At 34.2% G+C, this 26,523-nt stretch overlaps 1 protein-coding gene across 1 annotated transcript; it reads left to right on the top strand.

Moving 5' to 3' along the window:
- Positions 1–9,350: 9,350 nt before the first annotated feature.
- On the top strand, positions 9,351–12,761 carry LOC141044529 (uncharacterized). The gene is made up of 2 exons (XM_073529049.2): positions 9,351–12,161; positions 12,337–12,761. Exons 1-2 carry the CDS (start codon positions 9,939–9,941, stop codon positions 12,445–12,447), a joined length of 2,334 nt encoding a protein of 777 aa, XP_073385150.1. The 5' UTR covers positions 9,351–9,938; the 3' UTR covers positions 12,448–12,761.
- Positions 12,762–26,523: the final 13,762 nt, after the last annotated feature.

Below are 26,523 nucleotides of genomic sequence, written 5' to 3'. Positions count from 1 at the left end.
TAGATGCTGCTTTGACTTCATAGGTGTCTTTAATTGACTTTTTGGATTAGAAACGTGGTCAACAAGTTGGCCATGTGCCACACATGTTGTTAGCTTGAAGATCAAGCTAACTATGTAGTCCACACGTAGAAAAACTTGCCTTGTAAGTCAAGGCATATGTCCTACAAAGTCAACACATATTGGAGGTCCTATAGAACGTCGCCACGTAGCCCCTAGTTAGATAGTATATATAGAGACAAGAGTGAAGGCTTCTTCACTCTTGTCAACTCCTTTCTTGATTCTAGTCCAGGTTCAAGAGTCTTTAGTTTCTTGTCTTGTGGCAATAGCCATTCCAGTTTCCTTTTAATATACCTACTTGTTTATATTTTGACTTATTATATCGAGATAGCCTTTTGGTGTATATTTTCCCTCATCGAGTCTTTGTCCTTGACAGATTGACAAGAGTACACTTACAATATCAGAGCTTTGTTTTTTTTTGAGTAAGAGTGGATTACTCCTTTCTCTTGACAAGACATAAGCGTATTAGAAGTTTGCGGATTACCCACTTCTAAACTGATATTGTTCTTAGTATCTTCTTTGTTATCAAGTCTTTCTTTTCTTTTGTCTTGAGCAATATTAAACAAATTTTTCTTCTTAGTGTCATTATGGCAGAGCTTGTTGAAATGAAGAGTGCAATGGCACAAATGCAAGAGCAAATGAGGGAGTTAATGCTTGCGATGCATCAACTCAATTCACCAACACAGGAAAGAACAAGAATAGCAGAAAGTGGAGATATAGAGATGATCGGAGCTGCTTCAACATCTACAACAAATCACGTTCCTTCTCCAATTATACAACACCCTATAAGCACTAGAGAACCAAGAATTGCCTTACCTGAGAAATTTGATGGTACGAGATCAAAGTTTCGAGGGTTCATCAATCAAGTACAATTGGCAATTGAACTTCAACCGCAAAGCTATCCAACTCCAGGATCACAAGTCAGGTTTATTGGCACTCTACTTTCTGGTTCTGCATTATCGTGGTTTTCGTCTTTTCTTGAACAACGAAATCCAATATTGGATAATTTGGAAGCTTTTTTGGCAGAGTTTCGATCTATGTATGGTGAACACAATGCAACTCGTGTTGCAACAAATAAGATCCGAATTCTGCGACAAAAAAATCGCTCAGTAACAATATATACTTCACAATTTTGACAACTTACAATTGACATCAAGTGGGATGATGCTGCACTCATTAGTCAATTTCTTTATGGATTGCAATACGAAGTAAAGAAATTGATGCTCAACTTACCTGATCCTCAAACTTTGAGTCAAGTAATCGATTTTGCGGTAAAATGTGATAATCGACTTTTCGAATTTCGATCCGAGAATCATTCACGGGAACCTCAACGTTATTACTCAATGGCAACATCAACATCTTTGCCAAACGTACATTCAGAAGTAGAAGACATGCAAATTGACGCGGTACGTTTTAAACCCCTAACTGAGCAAGAAAAGATTCGTCGTCGTCAAGAAGGATTATGTTTATATTGCGGAGAACCTAAGCACACTGCTCAACATTGTCCAAAGAAACGACGCAACTATAAAATGAGGGGTACGACGGTCAAAGAAGACAACATGTCGGAAAACGGATTCGTCCAGCTACAATAGGGACCGTGCAGCTGGAACCTTGTACAATTTCTAATGAAGGTCCTATCCTCTCCTCAGAATCCTCTCCTTGTTTTATAATAGACTTATATTTAGGACCTAAGAATTACAAAGCCTCTGCTTTATTAGATTCAGGAGCCTCAGCATGTTTTTTAGATGAACAATTTGTTAAAAGTCGTAAAATACCCTTTGTACAGAAACCTAAACCAGTACATGTAGAAGTCATAGATGGTCGTCCCTTGTCTTCTGGAGATGTCACTCATGAAACTCATCCTATAAAAGTAACAATAGACGGTCATGATAGCTACATAGCTTTTAACATAATTAAATCCCCGTCCAATCCAGTTATTTTAGGTTTATCCTGGCTAGAAAAATATAACCCTCGAATAGATTGGAATTTGCATAAACTTGACTTTTCCCAAAGTATTATTAATAGTTCTACCAAATAAGTAAAAAATTATAAGTCTAGTATAGTAAAACTAGTACTGATAGGTGCAAAAGCATTTATACACGCAGCAAAAGAAGGATCAACTTTTGCTATTTATGCTGCACCTATTTCTGAAAACGTAAAGACTTCAATTGGCATTCCAAGTCAATATCAGGAGTATCAAGACGTTTTTGAGAAAAAAAATGCAGATATTCTTCCTGAGCATCGCCCATATGATTGTTTAATTGACCTCAAGGAAGGAACTTAGCCACCATTTGGACCAATTTACAGTTTATCGCAAGATGAGATGGCTGAATTCAAGACATATATTGACGAGAATTTAGCGAAGAATTTCATACCCCATTCAAAATCTCCAGCAGGAGCTCCAATTCTATTCGTAAAGAAAAAAGATGGATCTTTACGAATGTGTGTTGATTATCGAGGACTCAGCAAGATCACAATCAAGAACAAGTATCTTTTACCTTTGATATCAGGACTCCTTGACCAGTTGAATCAAGCTAAGATCTATACAAAAATAGATCTAAGAGGAGCATATAATCTAGTACGGATCAAAGAAGGAGATGAATGGAAGACTGTGTTTCGAACCAGGTATGGACATTTCGAATATAATGTCATGCCCTTTGGACTCACGAATGCACCAGCTGCTTTTCAACATCTCATGAATGATGTATTTCGTGAATTCTTAGACAATTTTGTCGTCTGCTATCTAGACGATATTCTGATCTATTCTAAGAACGTTGAAGAACATGAAATACATGTTCGTCAAGTATTACAAAAACTTAGAGATACAGGATTGTACGCCAAGATGGAAAAGTGTGTATTTCACACTACTCAAGTTGACTTTTTAGGATACATCATTTCAAATGATGGTCTCATGATGGATTCTAAGAAAGTCCAAACAATCATGGATTGGAAGATTCCAAGGATAGTAAGAGATGTCCAATGTTTCTTGGGATTTGCCAATTACTATCGGATCTTCATCAAAGATTTCTCACGAGTTACAGCTCCACTTACACGCTTGACTAGTAAAGATAAATTCCAATGGAATCAAGAAGCGGAAGCAGCATTTGAAGCCTTGAAGACATCGTTTGTCTCTGCACCAGTCTTATATCGTGTTGATTTTTTCAAGGCATTTTTTATGGAAACAGATGCATCAGATTTTGCCTTGGGTGCAGTTTTATCACAAATGGGAACAGATGACAAACTTCATCCGATGGCTTTTCATTCAAGAAAATTCTCAGCAGCCGAGATCAATTATGAGATCCACGATAAAGAACTTCTTACGATCGTGGATTCTTTTCAAGAATGGCATCATTATCTAGAAGGCGCTTCTAATCCAGTCACTATGTATACAGATCACAAGAACCTCGAGTATTTCATGTCAGCACGCGTGTTGAATCGTCGTCAAGCTCATTGGAGTATGTCTTTGTCAAGATTCGAGTTCATTATCACTTATCGGCCAGGAAAACAACAAGGTTTGTCTGATGCCCTATCTAGACGTTCTTATTTTGCACCAAAAGAAGGAGATGCAGCTTTTGAGCAACAAAGAACGGTCCTCTTGAAACCGGAGCAATTTCATCTCCGAGCAATGAAATCAACATTGACTGTTGATTCAACTTTTCTCAAGCAAATCCAGTCCAGTATGTCCTCAGACCCTCTTGTTTATGATATCGAGAATAATTCTTCCAAGTCTCATGATCCTTCTAAGTTTGAGTTCAAGAATAATCTATTACATTTTGAAGGACGCCTATATGTTCCAGAAGGAGAAGCACGTTTACGTGTTCTTCAAGCACGTCATGACTTTCCAGCAGCAGGGCACTTTGGATATAATAAGACTTTGGAACTCATATCAAGAGATTTTTGGTGGCCACAAATGTGGAAGTCAGTCAAAGACTTTGTATAATCATGTGATATTTGTTTAAGATCAAAAATTCCTTGTCATCGACCTTACGGACTTCTTCAGCCATTATCTATATCAGAACAACCATGGTCTTCTGTTTCTATGGATTTCATCATAGATCTTCTAAGGTCAAGATCTTATGATTCTATATTTGTGATAGTAGATCGTTTCACCAAGATGGCACATTTTGTGCCATGTACAAAATCTATCACAGGTGAAGAAACAGCTAAGCTTTTCATTGATAATATCTATCGCTATCATGGATTACCTAAAGATATCATATCAGATAGGGGAACTCAATTTGTGTCAAGATTTTGGAGGACCCTTTTCAAGATTTTAAAAGTGGACATAAAGCTATCTTCGGCTTTCCATCCTCAAACTGATGGACAAACAGAGCGCGTAAACCAAGTCTTGGAGCAATATTTAAGGTGTACTATCAACTACCAACAAGATGATTGGACAACCCTTCTGCCATTGGCAGAGTTTGCTTATAATAATATGGTACATTCTTCCACGCAACAAACACCTTTCTTTGCCAATTATGGCTATCATCCACGACTTGATACTTTTGATTTTTCAAAAGTTGATAATCCTGCAGTAGAAGATATGGCAAATCGGTTGTCAGAGTTACATGCAATAATGAAGACGCAATTGAAGGAAGCTCAAGAACGACAAAAGATAAACGCAGATCTATATCGTAAGGAGCAACCACAAATCAACGTGGGTGATAAGGTATGGCTAATTCGTCGCAATATTAAGACTACTCGACCTTGTGACAAGTTGAACTATCGTAGGCTTGGCCCCTTTTCTGTTTCTGAACAGATCAACCCAATTGCATATCGGTTACATCTACCGGATTCAATGAAGATCCATCCTGTATTCCACGTATCTCTTCTTGAACCATATAAGACAGTGGATATACAAGGAAGAAGACAAATGCCACCGCCTCCTATAGAAGTAGATAATAATGAAGAATTTGAGGTGGAAGAGATATTAGACTCAAGGCGGCGCCGAAATAAGCTGGAATATCTTGTTCATTGGTGCGGATATGATATTAGTGAACGCACATGAGAGCCATCCAGGAATCTAGGAAATGCATCAGCTAAAGTCAAAGTTTTTCATCAACGACATCCATCAAAACCAAGATGAAAACCTCTCTTATAAAAGAGACAAGATTGAGGCAAGATAACATTCAATTTCCTATCCTTGTTTGTAACTTCTTTGCATTTGTGATGCTAATTAGATGGAGAGCCAACAACTAGCGGATTCAACTCAAGAACCTTCGTTTGCTGACCTGCCGGACGAGACATTACGATTGTCACAACCTTCAAGACGACGCAATCGAGATGAAGATCTTCAAGAACGACATGTTCTTCCTCGAACAGATGGTGAGATACAACGCGTTTGGTATCACGATTTGGGAAGGGAGTCTCGATGTTTGGTGATTTTGCTAGAGGTAGGAACAACTCCTGATGGTGTTCCAAATATTCTATTCGAAGGAAGTTACGAAGGCCTCAACAATGATCAAATAACTGGGTGGTCTTCCTGCCTTGGTATGGGACACTACCGATGGTTGAGAGGGCCTATCAATCATCTTCGAAGAGAACAAAGATCAGAGTATGTGGCGAATACAATTCGTCGCATCATAGATTTCCTCAACATATGATGACCACTCCTCGTGGAACTCGTCTCTAGAAGGGGGGGTAATGTCATGGCCATAATCATGTAAGCTAATAATTACATATAGAAATAGGTAGAAGTAAGTAAAAGTAGATAAAAGTAAGTTAATTCTATAATATTTAATATAGAAGCTTCCTAGAAACTTCTTAGATGCTGCTTTGACTTCATAGGTGTCTTTAATTGACTTTTTGGATTAGAAACGTGGTCAACAAGTTGGCCATGTGCCACACATGTTGTTAGCTTGAAGATCAAGCTAACTATGTAGTCCACACGTAGAAAAACTTGCCTTGTAAGTCAAGGCATGTGTCCTACAAAGTCAACACATATTGGAGGTCCTATAGAACGTCGCCACGTAGCCCCTAGTTAGATAGTATATATAGAGACAAGAGTGAAGGCTTCTTCACTCTTGTCAACTCCTTTCTTGATTCTAGTCCAGGTTCAAGAGTCTTTAGTTTCTTGTCTTGTGGCAATAGCCATTCCAGTTTCCTTTTAATATACCTACTTGTTTATATTTTGACTTATTATATCGAGATAGCCTTTTGGTGTATATTTTCCCTCATCAAGACTTTGTCCTTGACACCTATTACTAAGTGAGTAGTATTTTTCCTTGAATCTAAAAATATGCCATTGAGTCTAGGCTTTGAAGGAACATGAAGTCTTGAAGTAAGGGCTTGTATTTCTTATATCAACAAAGTCCTTTAAAATAGATTTGACTTGATCAATCTTTCTAGAAAATTTAGCCAATACATTCTTTCAATTATTTTTACTAATATTTTGCCTAATCCTAAGATATCTTTTTCAATCCTCTTTTATGCCAAAAAAACAAGCAACATTTCAACAAGCCTTTTCTACTCCCAGATAGTCTAAATGAGGTAGTATATCTAACAATGTTTTAGATAGATGAAAAGATTAAGCATAAAAAATAGTCTACTTCATGGATAATGATGATGGAATGTGGGAGTACAATAAGATAGAACTCAATGAATCATAAATTAGTTTGAGAGGTAGAATATGGCTTTAATAAAGTTGGAATGTGGCTTTAATGAAGTTGGGATGTGGCATTAACAAGTTCATATATATATATATATATATATATATATACACACCACCTTCATGATATGTTATGATGAAAGAATGCCTTATAGAATAGAATTATTGCTTTTTTACTTTTCTGTAATCTCCAAACTCATTAACTTTAGATGGATGTTATTCTAAATTATCATTTCTATTGTGATATATGGACAAAATCCTTCTTTGCATATTTCTTTCAATTTTTTTATTACAACAACAAACAATGCAAACCATACTACTCATGATAGAATTGAGCTTCAATACAAATTAGATCTACAATTTAAATCCATTAATAAATGATTAATCAATCTTCTTGTCTTTGTCATTGATTACCAATTTTATACAACAAGTATCTGGTTCACACTCTAACCTATTTACTTCATTTTTTTGTCATTTATGTGTATCTACAAATACAAATATTAAGTAACTGCCTTAGATTTTACAAACAACTCATCAATAAACAATCTATTGTTGGAAATTCCTTAAATATTTGTAGCAGAAGTCCTAAGTCAAAATTTTGGGATTTAAAAAAAAATAAAAATATAAAAATGCACACACACACATATACAGAATTATTTATAAAAAATTGGATAGAATTGAAAACTAAATATTTATTAAAACGTTCTGGGATGCAGAGAGCCATTTGAATTTTCCGTTCATCAAGTACCAGGCAGAAGCGGGGCACCTATTCAGGCATGGCCATTGATTACCATGCACATTACATCATTTTAAAACCAAATATATTCACTTAGTCTCATCACCTATTGACTACCAAAATGAGTAGCCATGCTAATTTTCTTTTCAACTTGTCACAAGTCTCTGTTTTGATGAAGATCCTCTACAAAAAATTCACCCTATTTGTGCACAAGCCTGAGGTAGTCTAGCCACCTGTTTCTCACAAAGGATGCAAACTAAATGGGGATGGAAACAAAGAGACACAGGGCACACAGTGAATATGCAAGCCCACAAAAGGGGATCCCACGTCGATGCCCCCAAGGCCAAGTCGCAGCTTCGAACTAATAGAACGCTCCTCCCATGTTTCCATTTTCCACGTCGCAGCCCCGAGAAACCCAATCCTTCCGCCCTGGATACCACTATGTGCCTCGCTCTAGATCTGCGCCTTCCCACTAATTCCGTCCATGTTAGCGAAACCCCCAGATGTGGAAATCGAAAATGCACACCAGTTGAAACAATGGCTGCTGCATTCCGTGCATGTGGGTCCGAAGCTTTGGATGCGTCCCTGCCCCCATCCAATCTAGTGTGTTCAGGTCCACAGTGCACGCTGCCGCGCTGCTGATCTGCTACGACGTCGGTCCCTGAAACGACCTTGTCTTTCGTTGGACGAATGTTTCTGGAATATGCCAAAAGTGGAATACGGCTTTCGCTTCAACATCTTCCTCGTCCTTACAAGACAGACAGTCTAGTTGACTCTTTACAATCGATTCCGTAGGAATGCTCATGATGGTAGTCATGCGTAGTAACCGATGTCTACCGTGGCTGCTCACTATTTACAGGATGTGTATTCCATGGATTCAGTCTGATGGTTTGTTATCCCAGCTGAAGTTTTAAAATCAAGGACGCTGCTGTGTCCATACATAGGTCAGGTCTTCGCCTCATGGGCCACGCGGATCTGTGCCCAGGGTCGGGCTATGTGAATAAAGATTCAGTGTTTGAGGGCTGAAATGTTTTAGGTTAGAAGGGCTACAAGTTTGGATGCAAATATTGAAATTTAATTTTAGGGGTAGTCTATTATGGTTTGTGCCCCTAGATAGTGCGCTGACCGAGTGTGGCTGCCAGACTCCGGTACTCCAAAATGCTCCCATGTGCTTGTTATTCTACGAGCCATGTTCTTAAACTCCTCATCGCTGCTAAATATACCACTGACAGCTCCTGAAGTTGTTGCGGTTTGTGCTTGCAGTGCGCAGTCACATAGAACTGGTCGTTATATAAACGACCATTGGATGACTCCCTATGAGAAGATTGGCTCCTCCCTTTTTGCCGGATTAATGGTGACCCAATGTTCCTCCGAAATTCAAGACATACCGATTTTCTTGCGATGTGAAAGATTGAACACTTGTCGAATGGCAATGGCCAAGTTCCAGAATTTACAACTGTATGCAGCGCAGGTGGTTTTGATTCTCAGATTTGCTTGAGCTGAAAATTATGAGTGATTTGATGTTTACTTATCCCATTGGCTCCTTGCTCAGAGGTGTCAAGTTAAGGATCATGACATCGAATTGCACCAGCTCTCTTTGTCTGCCTGAAAAGCCCTGGCAACAGGTACAAACTAAGAGGGGACACGGTTTTCGATTACGGTTTCCAGAAGTAGACTTGGAAGCAAATCTTTAATAGACTTTAAAGAATTCTGGACAAGTCATCCCATTGTTCGTTGGCGCTTGCAGTTCTATGACGTATCAGTTTCTGAACTTCAACAGCTTTGCTAGTGTCGTGAACGGCGAAGTGAGGCCCACTAAGTTGCAGGTGAAGATGAAGTGAGCTTTTTTTCATTGCAAGAGTCGTGGTTACGGAATTGAAGATTTCGTGTACTTATTCAAACGCGCATTCCCTCTTTTCCCAACTGGTAGTTCTGTGGGTGGGGATGTTATCCTTTCTGTCAGGTGTGGTGTCGCTATCACCTGCCTGCTTAGCTCAGACATGGTCGTCCACAGGTGCAACTTGATATTGGATAGATACTCAGCGTGCCCTTGATGGGTTGTGTCCGATAGGTACTAGACAGTTCAAGTCGGCCAACCAGTCAGGAAGCATGATGCAGTAGTTGAAACAGAAACTTAAGCATTGTTTTCTAAAAATGCGAACAATACGGTCCTGTTGGTTATTAACAAATATATTTGGTTTGGAGTTGCTTCTGAAGAGGTATTAGCAGGTTCAGTTGATCATTGTAGAGGGGCTTCGAGTCCGTACCATTCCTCCTTCCGTGGCGTTGCACAACCCACTTCTGTATAAAGGAAAATTGGTTATCATGCCTTTCACTCGACATTCGGATTCCTAACACAATCCTAGAATGTACCTATCTTTGGAAGCAATAGTTCGCAATTTTGTCTTGCGTTTGAGCTTGTCATCCATGGCTACGATTGACGATAGCAAAACGACAGAGGTTTTAGCACTTTGACACGGAAGGCTTGAGCACATTAATGTCGAAGAAGATTGAGAGGAGCTGGTGAAGAATGTAGCCATGGCTGACGTTTACGCATTGTGCCGGGGTGTGATCAAGACTATCAAGGATAGGGAGATCCAGTTCAATCACTGTAAACGGGAATTGCTTGTTAAAACGATCTCCCATTTTCTTGACAACTTGGAGAGGGGACTCCGGAAAGACCACACCAAGGACGATTGCCTGCGCATGTGTGCCAAAGCATTGTCTGAATCGTGGCGTGTGGTGACTCATGGAGAGGTGCTGGTCGCAGAGTGGGCCGACGAGAACTGGTGGAAGACGGTGATATGTTCCTCGGTTTCTGCATCGCTCCAGTTGCACGTGGATTTCCTCTTGCAAGATTTCATAAGATGTTTAGATATTGCAAAGATTGCTATAGCTGAGGCAACCCGCGACCAAACATTCAAATTGCCGATCATGGATCACTCCCAGTTTTTTGCAGCAACAGTAGAGGAAGCTTACAAAAAAGACATCGAGGCATTAGTGAAGGCTGTTGAAGCACTCAAAGACAAAAAAACGTTCTTGCAGCGCAGATTGGGATCTACTTACGGACTTGCAAAACGATTGTTGCGGAAGTTCCAACCCGGGAATCAGTGCACAGAAACAAGCACTTACTATTTCGTAGACTTCCACAATGCAGATATGATAAACATCAGTCTAGGGAAGGATTCATTGGGAACAACGTTTGAATGCAAATGTTTTGGAATGCCGGCAATGGTCAAGTGTATCTTTTTACCGGAAGAGAGCAGCGTCAAGGTGCTGGAGGAAGAAGTTGCAGTATTTTCAAGGTTGCAGCATGCCAATTTGTTGCAGTTCATCGGTTATGCAGTTCACGAGAACAAACATATGCTTATCACAGAGCGAAGAAGCGAAAATCTGGTGACTTACCTCGAACGGAATGGAGCAAAGGAGGCAACTCCGCTACCTCTTTTGAAGGCGCTAGAACTTCTGCTGCAAATTGCGGAAGGTATGAAATATCTTCATGAGCAGAATGTGATTCACGGTGACCTGAAAGTGAGCAATGTCATCCTCAATGCTGCAGAGAAGAAAAACATCTACGAGGACAATTTCTGGTGCGTCCAAGTGAAGCTCGCAGAATATGGTTTATGCAGATTGAAGCAGAGCATTTGTGGTGGCCAAATGTCGCGGAAGGTTTGCGAAGTTCGTAACTTAAAAACGAACGCAAAATCTGCAGACGTGTACAGCTTTGCTATGACTATGTATGAGATCCTGATGGGTTGCAAACCTTTCGAGCATTTGATTCCGAGGGACATCTTGCCGAGCTTACTTTCCGGATGGAGGCCCGCGTTGAATCCGAAATCTAACTGTCCTGGGTATCTTTCTGCATTCATTCAACGGTGTTGGGCCACCAATCCCAAGTCGCGCCCTCTGTTTCCTGAGATTTGTAGCATGCTATCCTACTGCAAGGGAGTGATCTTTCGCCATTCTTTCCCATCACCACTCACATGTATCAACGAATATGACGCCGAGATACTGTCATCCCGCCTCGGCTCCAAATGGTGCATTCAGGAGGGTGCCAAGGATAATCTACCTCTGGAAGTTTATAGTTATGCCACTTTTGATTTTTCGCGCAAAATCCAGAAGGGCGCAGCGAAGGACCTTCCAGGTGTAGACGAGGTAGCGGAGGTGATGAAAGCTGGCCGGCACTTCGGCAACTGGTCATCACAAGCATATGACCCTGAAAAAGCTTTCAAACTCTTCAGATCTGTAAATGACGATCACGCCGAGGCGCAATGGCGTCTCGGGCTGTGCTACGAAATTGGGATGGGCGTTGCCAAGAGTGAATCGAAGGCCATCTCACTGTACGAACGAGCTTGCAATCTAAACTTCACGTCCGCGTACATCGATCTCGGAATCTGTCACATCGTCGGCCATTGTGTCGACAAAAACCTCGACCTTGCCATCCATTACTGGACAATTGCTCGAACAAACCAACACTGGCGTCACTCTCCTCGGAATCCAGGAAATGTTGCAACGCCTCTCTGCAGGAATGACAGGATGCACTCTCGACTCGGAGAACGCATACAGAACCATGGCCCCCAGGCTGCAGGAGCTCACGAACCATCACATCGGCAAACTCCTCGTCAAAGGGCCGGACTCCTGCAACGCGCCATTACTGGACAAAATCGTAGCAATTCAAGACAAGCTTTGCAGATCGCAGGATCGCCAAAACTCAAACGCACATCAGCGTGCCAGCAGGCATCTTCAAGGCTTCGGAACGAGGTCTGACCCATAAACCTCCATACCCACCTCTTCTTCACAAAACTCTTCTGCAAAGCTCACCTTCTAGATTGTTGCATTACCTCTTTCGTCGCGTTCACGGCACTCGTTGCAAACATTTCCAATCTTTTTCGAGGCTTCGAACAAGTGACTGACGCTGCGAACCTGGCCAGTGCAGATTGTTGGAGTTAAAAGAGTGATGTTGACAAGATGCAATCTGCCGGTGGCAGTCGGTTCCGAAAATCCAGTTGCTGGATCATCCTGTCTGTCTGTAGTGTTTATGAGTTGATTTTTTTGTGAAGCTGCCAATTATTCGAACCACCTCTCTTTTAGCTGAAGAGGCGGTGATCTCTACACAACCACCTGCTGCTGATTCTAATGTACATTCTGTAACTTTTATGGATCTATCCTAATTCCAGTGACTAGTTTTCTAGATATGGAAACAAATGCAAACATTTGTATCCCATTAATCTTTTGCTTCCATGACATTGAACCATGTTTTTATTTTTTCATTTTATTATTTTTTTCCTCTCTTTTTTTCTTTATGTGTATGAATTAAGATTGAAAGCTAAATAAGGAACTTGAGTGACTTTTGATTTTGGTTACAATTATTTTTTTTATTTTTTTTATTTTAATTTACAAAACCAATACAATGAAAATGCCAAATGTTCTATTTCAATGAATTTTAATCATGATAATACAGGGAATTTTTTAAAATTTAGAATTAAACATCTAACTATACTTGATTGATAAGTCTTTGAAATTTAAAGCTTTTACTATCAAATTCATCAACTCATAGACTTCTTTTTTTTAACTTTTTTTGAATAATTATAATACTATAATTGTGAAAGATGATCACATTTTCTTTGTAATAGATGTTTATTATTAGTATAATTTATGTACACAAGTTTTTTTTACTTTTATTTTATTTTATTTTATTTTATTATTTCTTCTTACATTTATATTATGACATTCATTATTTTTGTTATCTTTATCAAAGTCATTATTTCATGAAATATAAAATTTAATCAACAAAAAATTATAAATATATATATATATATATATATATATATATTTTACACATACATATATGCAAACAATGATATAAAATTAAAAAATTTAGTATAAAGATCACTAACATTTCTTATTAAGATCTAGAAATGAACTCCAAACATCACTAGTATTAAAGCCTTCTTCACTCTTGTAAATACCTTTCTAGTTCTTAGTCTTATTTCAAGACTTTCTAGTCTTTTTGTCATTAGCAATAGCCATTTTAGTTTTAATACTATATTAGTTTTGAGTGAATATCTATTCTTTTTGACTAACACAAGAATATATTGAGTTTTTGGTTCTTCAAGATTCATGTCTTTGACAGTTTGATAAGAGTATTAACTCATTGTTCTTATCTTATTTTTAGAAGTGAGTATACTACTAAATTCCAAAACCTTGCTTATGGCTTATATTGGAATGACAAAGCCCTTATCAATCAATTTCTATATGGATGAAAAGATAATGCCAAAGATTTATTTTTGGCAATGCCAAGAGCAAATTCATTGAAGGAATTTTTTGCTCAAGCTATTGCATGCAACAATCAATTCTTTGAAAAATGCTAAGAACAAAGATTTGATTGCAGAGGTACAGGTCAAGCCATGGCAATAGCTTCTAAGTTGACAAAAGTTTATTCACCAAAATCAAAACCTATGCAAATTGACATAGTATATTTCAAATCTCTTATTGATCAAGAAAAAAATCAATGTCATCAAGAAGAATTATACATATATTGTAAAAAAATTAAACATACAACTTAATATTATTTAAAAAAGCAAGGCAATCATAAAATGAGGAGTATGGTTGCCAAAGAGGACAATGTGTCAATGTCAAATTATGTGAAGTCTACTTGAGACTTGGTTGTTGAAGAAAAAATAAAACTTGCAACAAGATGACTTTGACAACTCTACTAGAGTCCTAAATAAATGCCAATTAAATTATAAAAATATCAATCAATTTTTAATTAAATCCGAAAGAATTCTCAAGAATTTACAAAAGAAATATAAAAAAATAATTAATTAATTTTATTAAAATATATATAATATAAAAAACTTTTAAAAATATCAAAAATAAATATCTTAATTGAATTCTAATCAAATTCTAATATAACCTTCAACAAGCTTTAATAAAATCTTAAATCAATTCTAATCAAATCTTAAACCAAATCCTGGGTTAAATCCTAATAAAATCCTAATGAAATCCTAAATCCTAGATCAATCCTCATAAAATCCTAATGAAACCATAATCAAATCTTAGTCAAACCCTAATAAAATCCAAATAAAATCTTAAATCCTCATCAAATCCTAGACAAATCCTTAAAAAATTCTAATCAAATCCTAGATTCTAAACCAATCCTAATCAATCTTTAATCAATTCCTAAAACTTAAATAATTCTTTATAATCCTACAATAGATTAAAAATTCAATAACTAATGATTGTATTGTTGATTTTGATTCAAAAATTAAGTAAGCAATAAGCATAAATAATTTGAAAGAGATTGCACATATCAATTGAAAGCAAAGATTTCAAAACCTCTGAGTTGTTGATTGCCTTTCTTCTTTGACTTAAAAATTGATCTTTCAACACTGATGTCTCCATGATGAATTGTCCAATTGCTCTACAATTTAGATTGTATATAGATATTTAAGACTCAATTTCTCTCACCAATTTTTGCATCAATAAAATTAAAAAATATTGCCAAATCACAAAATCTTCATATGCTTCAATCTTACTACTTAATTGATCTCAAATCTCTCACACACATTCAAAACAAGTACAACAAATTGTTCAATTTTTACATGTAAACATACTACAAAATTCATAAAATCTTGAAATTTATAAATCTATTTTTATTTTCCAAAATCTAAATCTATTAAATACATCATTAATTTTAAAAATCCCTAAAAATCTCAATATTAATCTAAATGAAATGAAAATAATATTTAAAAATCTCTCTTCAAGTTTATTTTCAAATCTCATTCTTCAATTTGCAAAAAAACTCTAAGATTGCCATATATATGTAGTTTTGTGCCTCAAGATCTAATTTCAATCCAGATTGATAATCAATCCTATTGGGGTATCAATTTTTAGTAATTTGAGGTAATTTTTATTAAAATTAATTTTTAACTTTTTTTTATATATGTCTTTATTTTTAATATTTTAATGTACCTTAATTTTTCTTATTATAGTTGTATAAAGTAAATAAAATCTATTTTCATAAAAAATAGTTTTAATACTAATAAATTTTATTATGTTCTTTTTATCTATGTTTTTATAATATAAATTTTTAATTAGGCTCTTCTATAATAAAATACTTTTTTCTTTTATTTAATGATTATTTTGTTACAAAATATTGAAAAAAAAATCTAATTGTAATAGGAATTAGGCAATAAGAAACTTATATAATATCTAACAAAGGTCTTATTCTTTGATTTAATCTCTCACCTTATTTTATAATAGAAGTTTATTTGAAACCAAAGAATCACAAAGTCTTAATCTTTTTAGATTTAAGAGCCTCACCTTGTTTTATAAATAAAGACTTTGTCAATAAATAAGAAATATTCTTAATTGAAAAACCAAACTTGTACATATAGATATAATAGATGGTTGTTCATTGTCTTCTAAAGATGTCACCTATAAAATTGTTCATTTAGATATAACAACAAAAGAACATAATAGCTTAGTAATATTTAATATCATTAAATTTTCTTCTAATCTAATTATTTTAGGATTATCATAGCTAGAATAATATAAATTCTCAAATAACTTAGATTTTTTATAATCTTCCTTTTTTACAAAGTTTATTTGAAGGTTTTGCTAGTCAAATAATAATTTACAAGTCTAATATATCTAAATCCTTATTGATAGATATAAGAGCTTTTATACATCTTACAAAAGAAGGATCAACTTTTGTTACATATGCTACATCTATTTTTGATGAAAAAAAGATTTCAAGTCATATTCTAAGATAATATTAAGATTATCAAAACATTTTTGAGAAAAAAAATGTAAATATTCTTTCAAAACATTATTCCTATAATCGTTCTATTGATCTTCAAGAAGGAGCTCAACTACCATTGAAACCAACTTATAGCCTATCATAAAAAAAGTTGGCTACATTTAAGGAATACATCAACAAGAACTTGATTAAAAACTTTGTATGTCACTCTAAATTTCCAACAAGGGCTCCTATCATATTTGTGAAGAAAAAAGATAGATCTTTGCAAATATATATGGACTATAAAGGATTCAATAAGATCACCTTTACAAATAGGTACTTTTTACCTCTAATTTTAATATTTTTTTTATCAATTCAATTAAACAAATATTTATAACAAAATAAATCTACAAAGAGCATATAATCTAATATGCATTAAAAAAAGTGATAAATAAAAACTATATTTTTAAATTAATATGGATATTTTGAATATAATATCATATTTTTGGAATTTACAAATGTACTAGCTATTTTTTAACATCTAATGAATGATATTTTTTATAAGTTCCTGATGACTATATCATCTATTTTTTGGACAACATCTTAATCTATTTTAAGATATAAAAGAACATAAACTTCACGTTTGTTTTTTATTATAAAAATTAAGAAATGCAAGATCATATGCCAAGATAGAAAAGTTTATATTTTACACCACTCAAGTTGACTTCTTAGGAGACATCATTTCAAATAATGGCCTTAAAATGGATTATAAGAAGATTTAGATTATCATAGATTGAAAGATCTCAAAAAAAACTAGAGATATTTTTTGAGATTTGTCAATTATTACCAAATCTTTATCAAGAACTTTTTTCAAGTTGCGACTCCTCTTATATGCTTGACCAATAAAGATAAATTTGAATGAAATAAAGAAGTTGAAGCATCTTTTAAAGTCTTAAAAATAATATTTAGTTTTATACTAATCTTATATTGTATCAACTTATTTAAGATGTTGTCATATTGTGGTTTGGCTACTATATGAAAATAATTTAATTATATACTTAATAAATAATTTACTAAGTAAGATGGTGAGAGCCATGTTAGTAGAATTTAGTTGATTGAAGAATATAATTTGATTATTACCTTGAGAAGAGGTTGTTTAAAAAGATTACTATAGAATTTTTATAACTATAGAATTTTTATAACTTTAATTTCCTTTTGATAGTGGCTTTTAAGATTGGTTATGGTTGATAGTAACTTCTAAATATTTAGAGTCATCTTTTTTAGACATATGTTAGACATTGAAAACTTATTTTAGTTCTTTTATTTGTTGTTTAGAACATAAACTATGTAAATCTTATAAGAAAAAGGCTTGAAGAAGAATTTTGGTAGCAAAGGAAGTAATTAGGGCACCAATATAGATGAATGGAGATGAATGATGAAAATCTCCATTCTTATTAGTCAAAAATCATAACCAATAGGCTTTGAGGAGGCTGCCCGAGGCCATATTAGAGATTAGGGTTAGTTTTTCGGAGCCATTTGAGCTTTGAAGGCTAGGTTCAGCAAGTTTAGAGTTTCAACTATGGTTTTGATGCAAATCTTGTATGATTTGGAGTTTATATGAAGGAGATATAGGCACTCAAAGTTAAGGTATTGATTTGATAGCTATTGCCATTTTTTTTGACATAACGCACGCATACAAATGGCAATTGAGGATCAAAGACTGCGACTAGAGAGAATACTTTTGCGGCTATACTTTATCACACTACTTGCTGGATTTTAAGTTGGAATAAAGGAGTTATTGGATTTTGAAGTCAGTGCATGCAATCTAAGGGTAATAAGTGACCCGATTTACTAGTGGTTGTGTCTTGAGCTATATCTTGAGCAATTTGACAAGGTTTTGGATCAAAATTTTAAGAAATGTATAAATTAATGTTAATAAACTTTTTACATAATTTTTATAACATTTGAATATTGGGTTCTTGAGATATTAAGAAAATAGTGCTCAAGTGCTTGTAAATTAGGATTTAGAGCATCTGCTAGGGTTTCTTAGATGCCAAAAGATTGGGAGTGAATTTGCATTTGGTTTTTTTTGTGGTAAAATTTGAGGGTAAATTCTACCTACTCTATAAATTTTTAAAAAATTGAATGGCTAGATCAAGAGTTATGAATTTCTAAAGTTTGGAATAAGAAAATCCTTCGAGGAAAAAATTTGTTTTGAAGGAATTTTGTTATATTTTGAGTTTTATGAAAATCAAAGGAGTTTTTGAAGCTAAGACAAGATTCATATAAAGATTTAAGCTAAACTCTCTATAGCTAGATACCTAGTGTATTCCTAGATAGCAAATCACGTTATACGACAATGTTCATCATGGTAATAGATGTATGAGACTTTGCTATAGGTGTGGTGTTGTCACAGATGAGAGAAAATGATAAGCTCTACTTGATAGCTTTTTATTCTAGAAAATTTTCAACAACCAAGATTAATTATAAGATCCATCACAAAGAGCATCTTGTAATCATGGATTCATTTTAACAAAGGCATCATTGCCTAGATGGTACTTTTAATTCAATCATTATGTATATGGTGTCAGATTATATTAATTCTTGGTGAAGGATGCATGAAATACCTAGCTGTAGAAAGTAAAGTTATATTTTACAAATATCTAGAAAGCCTAATAAGTTTCAACCATCCAAATACAAAAATATTCGAATTTCAATTCAAAATTACTTAAAACCAATACAAAGTGCTCAAAAATACTATTCTTAATAATTTCAACTATATGCAAATACTAATTGCCTTATTACTTTCATAATTAGGTAATTTTGATTTCTTCTTATAAGTCTTAATCTTAGTTAGTGAATTTCAGCAAGCTATAACTTCTAATTGAATTTTTTACTTAATAATTTTTTTGTATATAAATGCTATTATAAGTCTTCTATATGCTTAAAAAAATTCAGCCTAATCCAACTTACAAATTTTGAAAAAAAGTCCATAAACTACAGTGATGTCACTTGGTTGCAATCTTGAAAAGTGATGTACATGTTCCAGTTGTGATTTCTTCTTTTCCAACCATTAAATTCAATTGAATATCAATATATAGCTTGATCATGAAGTCTTCTACGACCATGCAAATTTCACCTTCATTCAACTAGTAGATCTTTAAATATTAGAAAAATCCTATTCAACTTCAAACTACCAACTTCTAATATCTTCTTGTACCAAAACCCAAGTATCTCTTAATTGCATTATTAGATTAATATAAAATTTTAGATATACTTAACATATCTAATCAACCAAGCATTATAAAATTTTGAACTATAGATGTAATACCAATTATACAAACTAGCTAAAAGTCCTAGTCTTAATTGCATTGCATAAATTCCAAATCATTGATATAAATCCTAATTTTAAACAATAATTTGAAAGTCTTTCCAAATCCTTTGAAAATAAGCATTAAAAGTTTAAAATCAATTTAAAGCTAGCTTATCAATCTTAATTGTTTATCTTCAAATGTCTTCTCATTTTGTCGTAGGCGGTCATTTAAGTGGCTGGAGGTTTGATTTCGACCTTGTTCCACAAAAATTCAACCTTCAAGTATCAATTTAATATATTTTAAGAATTTTTTAGTCCAATCTTATTTTTAATTTAAATTTAGTATCAATCATATTAATTATTTATCTCTTATAACTTAGTTTCATTAATTTATGGCTTTTTTAAATTACTAAAAGAGTTTCAATAGCTTAAAAGATAAAATTATTAACCAATCTTTAATCTATTAGCTATTAAGATAATAAAATAAATTAAAAGGCTTTTATAAAAGCCATGTTTGAATATCTTGAATTATTATTAAATTGAATTGATTAGATATTAAGAAAAAATTTATTATTAATTACATTTTCATCATATAGTTATGTTACAACACAACAATGGATCACAAGAACCTCAAGTACTTCATGTCAATACATATTTTAAATCATTGCCAAGCCTATTGGAATAAATTGCTTGATTTTACTTCTTTTAAGTTTATATGGCTTCTTAAGAGAGGCTACAAGGCCTTAGTCTTATCTTCTTAACTACCTTCAAGGTGCTACAATCCATATGGGATTTATGGACCTCTCTCCTTATAAAGCCTATACTAGCTGTTGGTCCTTCTATTTTCTACTAGTAAAATCCATAATTTTATATTTTTTGACTTCACCATAGTATTTAAAAATACCAAATTAGCTTCTAAAGTGAATGTGGCCTTCAAATCTTGCTCCATTTCTTGATAATGGCTTCCGAAGTGATAAAACTCATTTTTACTCAAGACTTAGAAATTGCTCTAAAAATTCCTAAATAAATTCTAAATAAATTTTAAAAATTCTTATGATAGTTTTATAATATTAATATCATTTAAAGGCTATAATTTCTTACTTTGATAATTATAGAATAGATATTAATTTATTTTTATAAGATATGGGTGAAATAGACTAATAGTCCATAGAATAGTTAGTTCAGGAGGACAAATAGTTAACTTAGTTATTAAAAGTAAGTAATTACAAGATTACGGTTAGAATCTCGGAATAGGGAGTAAGTATATAGGAATTATAGAAGTTAGTCTGAGGGCCAGACTATGATAGTCATGAGCCGCGGTAAGCTTGGTGCTACCTCTTTGTTTCTTTGTTGTTGAAGAGTAATAGATAGTTTCTAAATACTCAGAAGTGAGTGTGTGGAATAAATCAGAGATTGATTTATGGATTATTAATTATAAAATTGGAGTACTGTATGATTGAATTATATGAGAAGTTATTGAAAGATTGATTATGGATGGAAGATTATGATTGTTGTTTATTGAGAGTTGTATGTGTGTTCTGATAGAAGAAGTTTGTGATTATAGAAATTATGTGAATCCAGATTCGTTGGAGTGAAGTCTGTCATTTTTGGTGTTGGATGGAGATTATTATGTTTTGAGTAGTCTTTTAAGAGTGTAGAGTTACACATTGTGGTTATCAGTTGATGAAGGAGTATTGTTATTGGAAGAAAGTATTATAGTATTTTTTGGTATTTTAGTGGCTTGGATTACGGTTAATTGAGTGACCCTAACTTGTAAGCTCATGCGCTAGTCTTTTCCTCAATTCGAATAGCCTTCTACAAGTTTATTCTGAAAGAAATTTGTAGAATAAATAAAACGATAATTATATTTTGGTGCCACTGCTAGGGATTGACAATAGCATTGAGTATTAGGAATTAACTGCCAAATGAGTAGATGGAAAATAGGAAGCAAATTCAGCAGTATATAATGAAAGACTATGGTTATTAAGAATGAGAACATTATATTAAAGAAAATATGCTAGTCAAAAGAAAGACAAGAGAGAGCGCAAGCAAGAGAATTGTTATAAAATAAGTAAGAACGCAAGTTAAAAAAGAAGCATCGACAAATTTGAATTAAGCCATGGTTGCATGCCTGTCGATATATCCGAGCATATCCAAAAGTTGATCGGTCTCTAATATTTCAGACATATATACTGTTAAAAAAATTACTAAAAGTACTCACAAGAAATTTTATCAATAGCCCAGCGTATCTTGAGCTCGTTAATTGCAAGTGGAGGAAACACAGAAGAATTGGGTACTCCATTGGATACCTTCCCAATAGCAAAAACTGCCAATTTTATAAAAATTAGTTCTGTAGAATGGCATAAATTGCTTGCTAATAAGGGCCAATTCAGCGTATTTCAAAATCCATCATTTTTACCTCTAGTTCAACCAATAAACTTATTTAGGGATAATAATAGTAAATTAAGAAGGTTAAAAAGTCAAAAAAAGATAATTGGAGAAGGCAGTGATAATTTTAATAAGAAATTAAGTGGCACATTGTCCTCTTCAATGATGACGAGTGGTTAGCAGTTCCAATAGTAGTCTTAATGGGTGACGTGGACAATCGCACAACTAGCATGGCTCCATTACCTACATTTAAGGACTTTCTAGGTGCGGATCTTGATCAATATTTATCTCAATTTTTGATAGCATGTGTAGCCAATAATGGAAGAATCGAAGATATTTGATTATGATGGTTGCCAGCAACTTTAAAGGACATGGCGTTTGAATAGTACAACTGCCAACTAGTGGATCAATTTCTGAATTAGGAAGCATTGAAGAATGTATTTTTAACCCATTTTTTGCCAATAGGTTTTGAGGATCATCTTTGAGAGAGATTAATGAATAGCAAAATGATCCTAGAGGAGGTGATAGAATTGTATTATGGCTAGGTCGTTGATATACTCAGTAAGTGGCCGAATCACCAAATGTCGGAGGCATTTATCTTATCCATATTAATCAATGGTTTGTATCCACTAGAATTAAAAATGTTTGTGAAGGAAGCTCAACTTATTACGGTGTCTGCTTCCCTTAATAGAGCCAAGGTTTAGAAGGAATGCCATTATAATCAGTTTTTAGCTGCGAGAGCTACGATGATTCCAATTCAAGGCAGTTATCAAAATTCGACTTAGAACGGTATTGTATGGCATGATTTGCTATCTAAGAATACAATGAGTATCTAGTTGTAGAAAGTGTAGCTTAAATCTTTATATGATTCTTGTCTTAGCTTCCAAAACTCCTTTATTTTTGTATAAAACTCCAAATATAATAAAATCTCTTCAAAACATATTTTTTTTACGAAGGATTTTCTTGCCTTGAACTTTAAAAAATCATAACTATTGATCTAACCGTTCAATTTGTCTCAAATTCACAAGATAGGTATAATTCACCCTTAACTTTTATCACAAAAAAAACCAATTATAAATTCGATCCCGATCCATTGACATCTAATAAACCCTAGTAGATGCTCTAAACCCTAATTTATAAACACCTAAATACTATTTTCTTAATATCTCAAGAATCCAATACTCAAATGTCATAAAACTTATGTACAAAGTTTACTTCCATAAAATTACACATTTCCTAAAATTTTGAGCCAAATCCTTGTCAAATTGCTCAAGATATAGCTCAAGAGACAACCACTAGTAAATCGGGTTACTTACTACCCTTAGATTGCATGCACTGACTTCAAAATCCACTAACTCCTTTACTTTAACTTAGAATCCAGTAAGCAGTATACAAAAAGTATAGCCGCAAATGTGTTCTTTTCAATCGCAATCGCCGATCCTCAATTGTTATCCATACACGTGCGTTATGCTAGAAAGAGTGATAGTAGGTCCAAAACTAACACCTTAACTTTGAGCACCTATAACTTCTTCATAAAAATCCCAAATGACACAAAACTTGTACCAAAACCATAGCCAAAAACCTAAACCTTCTGATCATAGCCTTCAAAACTCGAATGGCTTCGTGAAGCTAACCCTAATCCCTAATATGACCTCAGGTAGCCTCCTCAAAGCCCATTGGTCATGATTTTTGACCAATGGGAATGGAGATTTTCATTATTCATCTCCATTCATCTATATTGGTGCCCTAATTACTCCCTTTGCAACCAAAACCCTTCTTCAATCCTTTTTCTTATGAGATTTACATAATTTATGCTCTTAATACCAAATAAAAGAACCAAAAGAAGTTTTCAAAGGTCACCAATGTCTAACAAAGGTGGCTCTAAATATTAAGAAGTTACTATCAACTAAAAGCAATCTTAAAAGCTACTATCAAAAGAAAATTAAAGTTATACAAATTCTATATTAATCTTTTTAAACAACCTCTTTTCAAAGTTATAATCAAATTATATTCTAAAACCAACTAAAATCTACTAACCTGGCTCTCACCATGTTACTTAATAAATTATATATTAAGTACATAATTAAATTATTTTCATATAGTAGCAGAACCACAATACGACAACGGATCACTGGTTAGTTATCCATGGATGTTAGAAACAAGGACTAATTTTAGTGCCAATATTCAGAGGCCAATTAATGTCACCCCATTGCAAGCTATACCACCGAACGTGACAACAATGTATGCTCCATATTTTTTGTATCAACAACAAGCATTAAGTGCAGCAAAGTTATCAATAATACCAGCCCTAAAAGATTCCAATGAAACCTTGTTATTGAACTTGACAAAGAAAATGGAGGAAATGGCCATCAATATGGCCAAGGATAAGGAGAAGAAGTAAAAGTCTACAAATACTAGGACCAATGTATAGTGCAGTAATTGTAAGGGCCACAATCATTTGGTAATAGAATGTCCTTTATCCTCATAAATGATGGGTCAATGTACATTTCGCGGAAGAAAGAACTAAACAATTAATTGTTGGAATTGGCAAAGGCAACAACAATTCAGTAATCAAACCATGATCCCACCAACTCACTAGGATGTCAATCAAATTCAATTAGAAAATATATTTGGATGGAATGGAAATCGATCTAATCAACAAAATTGAGCATTCAATAACTTTCAAAGTTTTAATTTTAATCAGGGATCTACATCAAATTCCCAGAACTACGAAAAGGAGCAACAGAGGTATCAACAATATGCTCTATGGATGCTATCAAACCAAATTTCCTCTATTCCAACGGGACAACCAGGATCATTTTTTAACCCTATATGGAACAAGCCTAATAGGTATGTACCAGTCGAGACACCCAATATGCTTGATGGAAGTACAAGAAGATCACTTTGTTGTTTCCGTTGCAGACAGATTAATCATTATGTAAGTGAATGTTCCAATCTCAAAGCCAATGACGAATATGCGCCAGTTTTTCAGAATTGCAAGCAGTCAGGGCACACATATCAGTAATGTAATGTTCCTTTCAATTTCAATAATCGGGATCAATAGATCCAAAGCCAAAGAAAAATCAAGGAAATAAATCAAGGTCTTCAAGATTCTCCGATAAATCGAGTGGAATGTATCCACGTCGTTCTTACCAAGAATCAGCAAAAGAAGAAAGGACCAATTCAACATTTTGGTAATCCTGAAGAAAAGGGCCAATTGGACCTAATTACAAGGCCATTCAATCCAGGTCCTGACATGGATCTTTTACTCAGTATAAGACTTGAATCGGTTGTATACCCTAATGAGGTACCGATTATGGATGCTTTGATTTCCTTTCAAGTAGTTCTGTTCTCTATGTCATTCCGAAAAACGTCCTTTCCGTTGAAAGATCCTCTTAGAGGCGTGAATTCCAAGGAAGCTCCATCTATTGTTTCAATTCCGAGTCCAGGACGGAAGAATATCTTATCTCATAGAGTTAAACTCCAACCAATGAAAAAAAAGAGAGCATTGGAAATTATCCTAAATATGGAATCCTATGACATTTTGAAGGATCTGGATGCTATTTGGCCTTCTATTTCTATGAAGAAACTTCTAGCGATTACACCAAAGTACCGTTCTATATTGAATTCATGGCTAACATGGCATAGGTAATGTAATAAAGAAGTTTGTGAAGTCAGTTTGAACCCTGACCTAGGTGCACTAACTATCGATGTTTCAATTGACGGTGTTATGATCTTGGGTGTTCAAGAGGGTGATGGTTCTAGTGTCAATTTAATGAACGTTGATACAATGGATGCTTTAGATTAGGAACACTTAGTATCTACGACATTGGTATTACGAATGGCAGATCATAGCTGGGATATTGGATCATTGGATATTTTATGGAGTATCCAAACTATAATTATTGGTATTGTATATAAAATCGACTATATTGTCTTTCGGCTACAATGTTCAACTTTATCATATCCAATTTTATTGGGACGACCTTGGCTATATCAGACAAAGGCCAAGAACGATTGGAATCGAGGTACTTTGACAATTGGCAAGGGTAGAGACAAAATGGTGTTACAAATGTATGTAGTACACTATCACGGGGAGTCTCAATTGCCAGCATCTGAATTGACGTCGAACAATGAAATTAGCTCTGATGATGATGCAGTTGCATTGATTACGATGTTGTAATACGTGAAGTCTTGCTTGAGAATGCTCCAGACACCTAGCTGTGGAAGGAAGAATGGAAATTACAATAACAAAATCTTAATTCTAATAAAATACTAACAATGCTCTAATTAGACCATAATAATATTAAGCAAGCTTAATAAATTCAAAAAAACCTCAAAGAAATTTCAAACAAACAATAAGAATTCTTAAAGAAATATTAGAATAATCACAAATATCACTCAAATATATCTCAATTCAATCTTAATTTAATTCTAGTCAAATCCTATTGAACTTCATTCAAACTTTAGGCCAAAATTAATTAAATCTTAAACTCTAATAAAATCCTAAATCCTAAATCAAATCCTAAACAAATCTTAAATCAATTCTCAATCAAATCTTAAACCAAATCTTAAACCCTAAATTAAACCCTAATCAAGTCCTAAACCTTAAATCAATCCCTAATTAAATTCCAAACCAAATCCTAAACCCTAAATCTTAAACCAAATCCTAACTAAAT

The sequence above is a fragment of the Physcomitrium patens genome, chromosome 19, assembly GCF_059467195.1.
Source record: "Physcomitrium patens ecotype Gransden chromosome 19, ASM5946719v1, whole genome shotgun sequence".
In the NCBI taxonomy this organism is placed as follows: domain Eukaryota; kingdom Viridiplantae; phylum Streptophyta; class Bryopsida; order Funariales; family Funariaceae; genus Physcomitrium; species Physcomitrium patens.
This window is presented reverse-complemented; position numbering and strand designations above follow the sequence as displayed.

Excerpts from the sequence above, each read along its gene's own strand:
- LOC141044529 (XM_073529049.2), top strand. The coding sequence starts at position 9,939 with ATGGCTGACGTTTACGCATTGTGCCGGGGTGTGATCAAGACTATCAAG. Across the intron at positions 12,162-12,336 it reads CTTCAAGGCTTCGGAACGAG|ATTGTTGGAGTTAAAAGAGT; the intron begins GTCTGACCCATA and ends TGGCCAGTGCAG.